The sequence below is a fragment of the Montipora capricornis genome, chromosome 9, assembly GCF_036669925.1.
Source record: "Montipora capricornis isolate CH-2021 chromosome 9, ASM3666992v2, whole genome shotgun sequence".
Taxonomy (NCBI): Eukaryota; Metazoa; Cnidaria; class Anthozoa; order Scleractinia; family Acroporidae; genus Montipora; species Montipora capricornis.
The window spans coordinates 4,395,136-4,405,135 of record NC_090891.1 but is presented as its reverse complement, the minus strand read 5'-3'; the positions used below and the strand labels follow the sequence as shown (position 1 = coordinate 4,405,135).

The 10,000-nt window shown below is 40.3% G+C and overlaps 3 protein-coding genes across 3 annotated transcripts; all 3 read right to left on the bottom strand.

Moving 5' to 3' along the window:
- Positions 1–6,059: 6,059 nt before the first annotated feature.
- LOC138017168 (uncharacterized) lies at positions 6,060–6,674 on the bottom strand. Its single transcript, XM_068864350.1, has one exon. The coding sequence runs from the start codon at positions 6,672–6,674 to the stop codon at positions 6,060–6,062; it is 615 nt and encodes a 204-aa protein (XP_068720451.1).
- Positions 6,675–6,983: 309 nt separating this feature from the next.
- Positions 6,984–7,412, bottom strand: LOC138017166 (uncharacterized). Its single transcript, XM_068864349.1, has one exon. It carries the CDS (start codon positions 7,410–7,412, stop codon positions 6,984–6,986), a length of 429 nt encoding a protein of 142 aa, XP_068720450.1.
- A 1,132-nt stretch (positions 7,413–8,544) lies between these two features.
- LOC138017165 (uncharacterized) lies at positions 8,545–9,225 on the bottom strand. Its single transcript, XM_068864348.1, has one exon. It carries the CDS (start codon positions 9,223–9,225, stop codon positions 8,545–8,547), a length of 681 nt encoding a protein of 226 aa, XP_068720449.1.
- Between the last annotated feature and the right edge of the window lie 775 nt (positions 9,226–10,000).

The window sequence follows — 10,000 nt, the reverse complement described above, 5'->3', positions numbered from 1 at the left end:
ATGTTATAACAAGACGTGCTCTCGCAAAAAAAACTCACCCTTTCTTTGTCTGGACGACCAATCTTCACAAACAAGGACCTTCTACCAGCAGCTGCTCCATTTTAGCTGCGCTTCTTGCCCGGATGTAAATCTTTCTTCTGCGGGCTTTATGTCTGTTCTCTAAACTTTTTGTTTCACGCCATTCCATTTATCTTTGGTAATCCACTGAATAAGAACTTTGATGTAGAGTTCTTGAATGTTGCGGAAAAATCGCACGCTTGTCTTTATAACTGAGTGATCACAAAAGAACTTTATCATAATTGGCCAAACTACTGCTTGAAAACAAAAGAAAATTCACGACAATAGGACTAAAAAAAGTTGTCACAATAACAGAATCATGATTTCACAGCCTATTCGATCTGTGAAACAAAGAACAAAGATTTGGTAAGAAACAAATATTGACAAGCTTGACGCTCGGCAATCAAGAACAATGTGATCAATGTGTATGGAAAATTTAAAACAAAGTTTCTTGATATCAAAACTTGATACATTTGCTATAACAGACTAGTCTTTATCATATGTAGCGTTTGTTTGATATTAGGGAGCTTAAGCACACACATTTTTGAGACACGAGTGGCAATCGGAAGTGAGCTGTTTTCCCTTTTAACTTGTCTTCACACAAACACATTTGTATTGCTAAGTATTTTTTCTCCATTAGAAATGCTGGGTATAAACATTATGGGTATAAACATCTAAACACCACTGTCCTGGCATGCAAAATGTTCTCTTCTGGTTGCCGTTTGTGTCTCAAAAATGCACGTGCTTAAGCTCCCAATTGATAATTTTTACATTGTCATCAAAACGTGCGAGCTTTGTTCCCCGTCAACCGATGCAGACTTTGGAATCACGGCGCTCACTAAACCATGAATAACTCTAGTGTCCAGTGTCTAGTGTTGTGCAAACAATTCGCTATCGCTACTAAACATCGAAAAATTTGCTATTGAGAATCATTTTGCGGGATTTCTGGCGTTACACAGCCGCCAACTCCTTCCAAGTATGGGAAGTACAACGTTAATGTAACCTACATAAGGCCCCTTTCCCGTGTTACCTTGGTGAAGTGGCACTTGGCCGTCAGCGAAAATAATTATTATGAGGGAAAAGTTTTGGAGGCCAACTTTCAATCTGGATATTCTGTTTAAAAGCGATAAAGGGACTCTTCTTGATCCTCTCCATGGAAAATAAAAGCGAGAAAAAGACGACAAGGGAACTAGTATTTGTGTTGCGTGTGATCGCATTGTGGAAATTTCAAGTCGAACATGTGTTGTTTGCCAGCTATTTTCCTTCGTCTCGACCTAAATCTTTATATTTACTTCGATATAGATGCAAATATTGATATTCTAGCCTGGAAATACATTTTGTGTGAAAAGCGATTTTGTGGTTGACAAATGTAAAATTTGAACTCTCGCTGCCTCAGTATCAATTTTACACACTACGTCGATAGATCCGATTACCCAAACAATAATGTAAAAAACAATTGTCCAAATTTTCGTTGTTTAATTTCCTAATCTATGAATTAAGGTATCATTTACTGCGTACACTGTAATTAATTAATACTTGTCCCAGCGAAGAAAAAAAAAATTACAACACAGAGTTTTTCCCGTCTGAAGAGAGTTAAAAGCCATTTGAAACCATTTTGAAACCCTTTCCAAACCCTTCTAAGACTTTTGAAACCCTTTAGAAGCCCTTTAGAAACCGTTTTGAAACCCTTTCGAAACCCTTCCTATTTTTGAGACACACGAAACCCTCATATTGCTTGTGTTATGCTTAAGGGTCATTTAATCAAGCAATCTATGCAGTCCATCAATCCATCTTTCTGTTTCATATTCTTTTATGTAACGAGGGGGTCGAAGTCCTATAATCCCCCTTGGTTTCTTCTGGGCTCCCTTGCCATGTGATAATTTCTTTTTATGCTGTACTTCGTAGTGTATTCTGGCTAAATAAACTGAACTGAACTGCACTGAGATTTTAACCAATGAAAAAAGTAGCTTGCAAACGGAAATATATATGAAAAAGGGTGCAAAAAAAATTTGTTTTATTGCCCAGGTAATACCCTTACGAAAATAGTGCATATTTTTTTATCTATTTTTTTCCTATTTTACATCCTATTCTACAGCTATTTTTAATACATTTTATCCCTATTTTTGAAAGATGATTAATGCTATTTTAAAACTATTTTATCTCTATTTTAAAGCTGTTGTTTTGAAACAAAAAATAGGGGAAAATAGCCTTATAGCCAACAGAGATAACCAGTTTAAAATAGTGTTTGTGAATGCAAAAACTGCATTGCAAAAAGTTATTGCAATAAAATAGGAGAAAATATGCTAAAAATACAGTATTGTGAAAAAGTAATGAGAACGTAATTCGACGAAATGCGCGAATTTCGGGGCTTTCCGACGAAAAATGGCAAATTTTTGTCCAGCGTGAAAGTTCGCAGAAAATTAGCCGAATTTTCGCAATGCCTATTGTTGTAGTTGACGCGAATTTTCGAGCGAAAATTCGCTTTGACCGATAATTCCTTCCGAAATTTCGAGCGAAAATTCGCATTGACCGATAATTTGTTCCGAAATTTCGAGCGAAAATTCGCTTTGACCGATAATTCCTTCCGAAATTTCGAGCGAAAATTCGCATTGACCGATAATTTGTTCCGAAATTTCGAGCGAAAATTCGCTCTTCCCGAATTTTCCTTCGAATTTTCGAGCGAAAATTTGTTTTGATATAGTTTCTGTGGGTATTACCAGTGAGCACAACACTAGAATGTACGGGATAGAAAGCAACATCTCACCCTATTAAGTGCTTTTCTTTCAAACTTACCATGCAAATGTCCAGACAAAATAGACCTCATGTTTGTTTTACAGTCTCAAGGTCTCCAAGCTAAAAGTTTCGTTCTTAAGGCGCCGTTACACTGTGAAATATTTCGTGCAATTTGTCTCGCAATGTGTTGGCGACGTAGTGGCGGGACAAGTTGAAGGAAACATTTCACAGTGTAACATACCCTGTAACGGCCAAAATCGTTGCAAAACAAGTAACAAGAGCCGTTGCTAGGTTCTACTTTTCGCGCAACTTGTCTCGCAACGATTTTGGCCGTTGCAGGGTATGTTACACTGTGAAATGTTTCGTGCAACTTGTCTCGCCACAATGTCGCCAACACATTGCGAGAAAAGTTGCACGAAACATTTCACAGTGTAACGGACGAGAAAGATGAATAAAAACACATTACAAAGGGCGAATTTTGTAGAGAATTGAAACGGACACAACTACTGAACTACTGCAGTTGTTTACAAAACTGAATAGCCGATCGATATGTGATCGATCTTTACAAACCACACTACGAAATTTCGCGTACAACAAGCGAAATTACGCTTTTGGTTTTTTACGCTGGTCTCGAAAATGCGGGGAATTTTCTCTCTTTGTTTTAGCGAATTTTCGCGCTGGGCTCGAAAATGCGGCGAATTTTCTCTCTTTGTTTTAGCGAAATTACGCTAGAAACATCGCGAAACGACGCTGGAATTTTCGAGCGAAATTCGTCGAAAGTTCGCAGCTGGGACAAAGAACGAAATTCGCGCATTTCGCTCTCATTACTTTTTCACAATACTGTAGGTATAAAATACATAAAAAATAGCTTCCAAATAGTTTTAAAGTGCATATGAAGCGAATTTTCACAACTATTTTTTGTTAGGTTTTTACGTAGCTTATATACACCCTGTTTGATTCTAAATTATGTTTGGCTTTTGTGCGAGACGAATCGGATTTTTTTCGCAGCTTCAAAATGCACTTCGGACACAAAAATTTCTGATTTTTGGCGCAGCCAAAATGCCTTTGTGACGTCATTAGTGTGTTACATTTCAATGACCAACATGGCGGACAAGCGGAGAAAGTGTCTCCCGGGAAAGTTTTGCACAGCTGGCGGGCCAGGAGGAGTAAGTTGCAATAACATGGAATGCAACACCAGAACTTTCAATGCATCTGTTCCCCACGAACAAGGTTTTGAGAAACCAGTGGCTTAAGTTCGTGTGTAGACGCCGTGCTGATTTTCGGCCTACAAAGACTTTGGTGCTTTGTTCTGTTCACTTTACTCCAGACTGCTTTACGAGAAGAATTGATTTGATAGATGCAAGTGAAGATGTTGTTGCAATTTTAACACAACATAAAAGATAAGTCCTGGTTCATTCAGTAGGTTTATTGGATTAAAGAGATCGCGCTCTATGACGTCACTAATTACCCTTATTACAACGATTATCTTATTTAGAACACCCTCGCGGGCCGGCAATTAATCTGTACTTTACACATCAATTATACCATAAGTTGTTTATCCAGTAGTTACATTAGTATAAATTATTCAGTGTGCTATTGTTCATTATAAGTCTCTGATATTCTTCAATGCTGCCTTTCGAGCGGCAAGTCTTGACAGGGGTCTCATCTTTTCTTCTTCAGTCCCCAGTTCTTGGGTTTGTCTATTATCCTCATCATGATCGTTTGTTTTGATCTCAAGAGGATAAAGCTTTTCAATGGGTCTCGTAAGTTCTTTTCCTGGGTGTATCTTCACGTTTACAGACCTGACTTGACCATCTCCTTGATGAAGGTTTGTTACGATCCCTATTCTCCAGTTTGAACGTGGAAGGTCATCATGTATAAGTACCACATCCCCCCTGGAGACTGGTGTTTGGTGATTTGTGTTGCGTTTACGTCTTGTTCTTCCAAAACATCCACATTATCGCTTCATAATATTTAGCTCTCTTAACGAGTTCCTTTTCAGAGCTTTCAAAGGGGTCATAGTCTGGATCCTCTTGAGGATCTGTCGGCGTATGGTCAGGTAATGTCATCAATCGATGTCCACACAGGAAGTGTGCTGGCGTAAGTGGAGGGGAATAATTAAATCCCATGTAGGAATACGTTAGCGGTCTGCTATTCAATGCAGCTTCAACCTCGATCAGTATGGTGTTTAGTTCTATCATTTTTAGGGAGGCTTTACCGATTGTTTTCTTCAGGCATCTTTTGGTCATTCCTATCAGTCTTTCATAAAATCCTCCCCACCACGGAGCTCTCTAGGCTATGAATTTCCAATGTATGCCATTGTTTGCAAGGAACTTCTGAGTTGAAGTGTGAGAGAGAATTCCGCTATGTAGAGTTTCTAGGTCTTGTGCGGCTGCTTTGAACGTTTTGGCATTGTCAGAGATGATTGTCTCCGGAACGCCTCTTCTGCCTATAAATCGTCTGAATGCTCTTAGAAAGGCTTCAGTTGTTTGGTCTTCAACCAGTTCAAGATGTGTTGCCCTTATGGCAGTACAGGTGAATAGGCATACATAGACCTTGCTCGATGTAGTATTCTTGTTACGGACGTACATAGGTCCTTCAAAGTCGATGCCTGTGTGTTGGAAGGGCTGTGACTGTTAGATCCGTTCTTTGGGTAATGGTGGTGTTGGAACGGAATGAAGGTGTGGTCCTTCATGTTTTCTACATATAACGCACTTCAATATGAGCCTTTTAACAAGTTGTCGACCTTGGGCTATCCAGAATTGTTGTCTTATTTGAGTTAATGTGTCCTGAACTCCACCGTGTTTGAGCATTGTATGTGTATGTTGGATGATCAATGAAGTGAATATGCTATTTTTAGGTAACAAAATTGGGAATTTTGTGTCATAGTGAAGGTCTGCATAGTGTAGTCTATCACGACAGCGAAGTACTTCTTGGTCATCGAGGAACAGTCCTAGTTGTTGCATGATAGCCGGTTGTTTTGACTTCGTTTTCGCCTTTAAGCAAGTGATTTCGCGTTCATAGTATTTTCTTTGGGTTACTTTTAGTAATGCAAGTCGAGCATCCTGCATTATTTCAGTTGTAATAGGAGACTTTGTGTTCCTTTTTCGCCATATATCTGTGTAGTGAAGGAGTGTGGCCGTTTCTCGGATCGCTCTGTTTAAGGTGCTGTACCTCTCTAAGTCTATTGAGTCAAGTATGTTAGGGCTATCTGATTTGACTATTATATGCATTTGTGGACTGTCGATTATGTCTGTGATAGGTTCCTTTTACTGAACTTGTGGGCACTGGTCATTCGGTGCTTTTAGCCATGATGGACCTTCAAACCATAATGCTCTATTCTGATAGAACATCGTTGTGCTTATTCCTCGTGTTATTAAGTCTGCAGGGTTTGAGGATGTGGGACAGAACATCCATTTATGTGTCCCTGTTATTTGTGTTATCTTGCATATTCGCGTGTGTACGAATGGTTGCAGTCTTTTGTTGGATGAAAGCCACGATAGCACAATTTGTGACTTGCTCCAGTAGACGATTTCGCATTCCTTTCCGAGTTGTAAAGTTTTCGTGATGTACGTTGCTAGGTTGGCTCCTAACAGTGCTGCTAGTAGTTCCAATCGTGGAAGTGTTTGCGTCTTAACGGGTGCGACTCTTGTTTTGGCGATTACGAAGCTTGTTTGCGTCATGTTTCCTGATGTTCCTCGGAGGTATGCAACCGCACCGTAGGCTCGTTGACTGTTATCGCAGAATATATGAAGTTGTTTGCTGGTGCTGTTGTCACTGAAATATGGTCTTGGTATTTTGAACATGGACAGGTTTTTAATGTCGTCGAGCCATTTAATCCACTGTCTTTTTAAGTCATTCCTTATTTCTTGGTCCCAAGTCATTTTTTGGTTTCCATATGTCTTGTATCATGATCTTTGCTTTAACGGTGATAGGTTCAACAAATCCGAGAGGATCGAATATTTTTGAGGCGATGCTTAGGACAGACCTTTTGCTCATCTTTTGTTGAGTAGCTTGCGAAATGTCGTTTATCATGTTATCGAGTGAGAGTGATAGCGTGTCCAGTGTCGCATCCCACTTTAGACCTAGTACTTTGGTTTGCGGATTTTTAGCGGCGCATTTGTCTTCTTTTGCTTTGATGTTAAGGTTTGGTGAGCTCGAATTCCATTCTCTCAGATTCATGCCAGCGTCCTTCAAATTTTTCGTGATAATGTATAGTATTCCATGGCCTTTTCCTGGCTGTCAGCCCCCGTCACCACGTTATCCATGTACATTGAGTTGATGAGGTCAGTAGCTATCCACGTATTTGCTTTCATTAAGTGAAACTGGATTGTTGCAAATAGGACGCGTTGGAACCTATATGCTCGTAAGTTATCTGTATCGGTGGCTGGTTTGTTGATGTCTTTAAGCCAAAGAAATCGCGTGGCGTCTCTAACGTTTGGGTGGAGTTCGATCTGGAGAAATGCCTTCTCGATATCGGCGATGAATGCCACATTGTGTGCTCTGAATCGGAGAAGAATTCCTGTCAGGTCTTGCATTAGGTTCTCTTCAGTGTGAAGACAGTCATTTAAGCTTGGTGAATTGGAGTTTTGCTTTGCTGAGGCGTCATAGACTATTCTCATTTTTGTTGTTGCGCTATCCTCTTTAAACACTGAGAAGTGAGGGATGTAGTGGACGTTTAAGGTTCGCTGGAGAATGGCTAGTCGTTTTACACTGAGGTTCAGGTTGGACAGCAGATCGTTTTTGTTTTCTTTCCACGGCAATGCAACACTATGCCTACCCAAAGTGTCGTTGAATTTGATTGTGTTTTGAAATGTTTACTCGTTTTGATCATCTTGCCAGTGATCAGGCGACCGTACTGGTCGTTTCCGATAAGTATATCCACTTCTGAGTTTCCGATAGGTGTGTCCGCTAGTTTTAGACTTTCTAGTTCCGGAGGGAATTTCGAAAGCCTTTATCTTCAGTGGTGGGCAGATTGTAGGAGTTACAAGTGCCGTTAATGATGAACTTTCCTTTCCCATATCTAGATTGAGTGAGACTACGTCGTAGTTTCTTCTGGTGGTTTTGATATCGCCAAATGTGGTTACGTCAAGGAGTTCTTTGCGTATAGTTTTGAGGTTTAGTCGGTTCCTCATGTTTTCTGTGATGAACGTCCTCTGCGAGCCTGTATCAAAGAGAATATGTGCCTGTGAGCATTGAAATCCTTGGCCGATTGCTGTTGTTCTAGCTGAGTGCATTAGGATTTGATTCTGTTGCAGATCTAGCAACTGTGTTGTTCCTACGCGGGTTGTGCTTAAGTGACTCTTTGTGAGTCTCCTTCGGTTCGTCGTGTGTGCTTGCTTTCGTTTGCTCGATCTTTGAGGTCGACGGGTTAGACGCGGTATCTTTTGGCGGGTTTTGTGTTTGTCTGTGGCAAAGTGAAGTATGATGCTTCTGTTTACACTTCATGCAGCGCCGCTTAGAAAAACATTTTGTTTTGTTATGATTTGTGCCCAGGCAGTTGTAACAACGTTGTTGTCGTTGTAGTACTTGGTAACGTTCTTGCACAGATACAAATTCGCTGCAATTGTCTGACCAATGGTTACCGTCACAGTAGGCAGATTTCTTTTGTTTCGGGCGTTGTTTCTCACTCTGCGTTCTTGGCTGCGTTCTGGATAGCATCGTCCCCGTTGTCGGAACAAGTGGTTCTTCGTCATATGTTTCGTAGCTTTTCATGGTTGACAGGCGACCCTTCTCGATTGTTTCGATTTCTCATCAAAGTGCGATTCGTAACTTGTCAAGTGACTCATCCGCCGAACTGTCAGATCTGAATATCGCGTAACGTATGGATTCTGGTAGTTTCTTCAAGAGTATCGGTATAAGAAGGCAGCCGTATGTGTCGGTTTTTACGTCGAGGGCCTCCAGACCACGAATGTTTGATTCGTAGGAGTCATAAAATGTTTGCAGACTCGATATTTCGTATGTCGGCGGGGTAGCTCTGGTCAGATATTCCATGTATGCATTGATAATATTTTGTTTATCGCCGAAGCGTTCGTTCAATATTTCGATTGCTTTCGTATAGTTTTCGTTGGTAAGTGGTAGTCCGGCGATCGCGCGCGCTGCCTCTCCTTTAAGCATAATTTGTAAATAATTCATTTTTTCGATGTTGTTCAATTCGGTGTGTTCGTCGATCGCTGTGCTAAAACTGTCCCAGAAAGTGAGCCACTCTAATTGATTGCCGTTGAATGGTTGAATGCTGAGTTTTGGTAAATTGACGTTGATTCGCGTAGTTGTCGGTTTCGTTGAACTATTGTTATCATGGAAAGAACTCACCGGTTTATCGTGTAGGTCGTTTTTCAATGCTTCCATTATCAAGAACTTGTAGTTGGAGATGGTGTCTTGAACTGACAAAACATCTTCTATCTCGTTCTCTAGCTCTTCCTCGGAAATGGCCATGGCTATTTGTGAGTCCATTTGTGATATGTCGCTTACAATGAGGTCTCCAGTGAAACAATGACATGATCCCCTAATTTAGGCTAACTGTTGTACCTGTACCTAATCGTTTAATTTAGACAATTAGAGAGCTTTTAAAAGCAACGCCATCCACCTCAGCATCAATAACTTCACCGAGAGGCAGCTATTGATCAAGAGGGTCTTGATTGCAGTGATGTCACACAAAGTCAGGAAGGTGTAGTTATGTGTCATCGAAACTCCTGTCGGTGCGGAAAGCCCTCCTAGTGCACCTTCATGTGATAAGTGTTCTTGCTTGTCCAAAAGCCTTAGAAGATTTCAAGAGGAAAATTGTTACCTTAGAAAACGGACCAGGAGCTCAAGGATCAACTCAAAACATGTGAGGGTAATAGCGAAAAAGTGTTACCAAGTCTAACAACAATTCTTTATCACTGAAATTTCTCCACCTGGTCAGTTGGTTATTTTTTTTAATAAGACTTATGACGTAATTGGTCCTATATCTAATAAAAATTCTTCGTCGTTTGTGAGGCTACGGGTGAATCTTTGTTTACATACAGTATTTTGCACATTGCATAAGGTAAAATTAACAACAAAACTACTGTTCTAATGATATAGAGTGGTCTTCATAAGTTGAAAGAGCTAGACACACTTAGCGTGTCCTGAAAATCTGAGCATAGAGCCTTCAGTTTTCTTTAAAGACTTTAGTGTCAAGATTTTACAAGGAATGTATGGCCTTGGGGGCAACTCTTGCCACACAGGC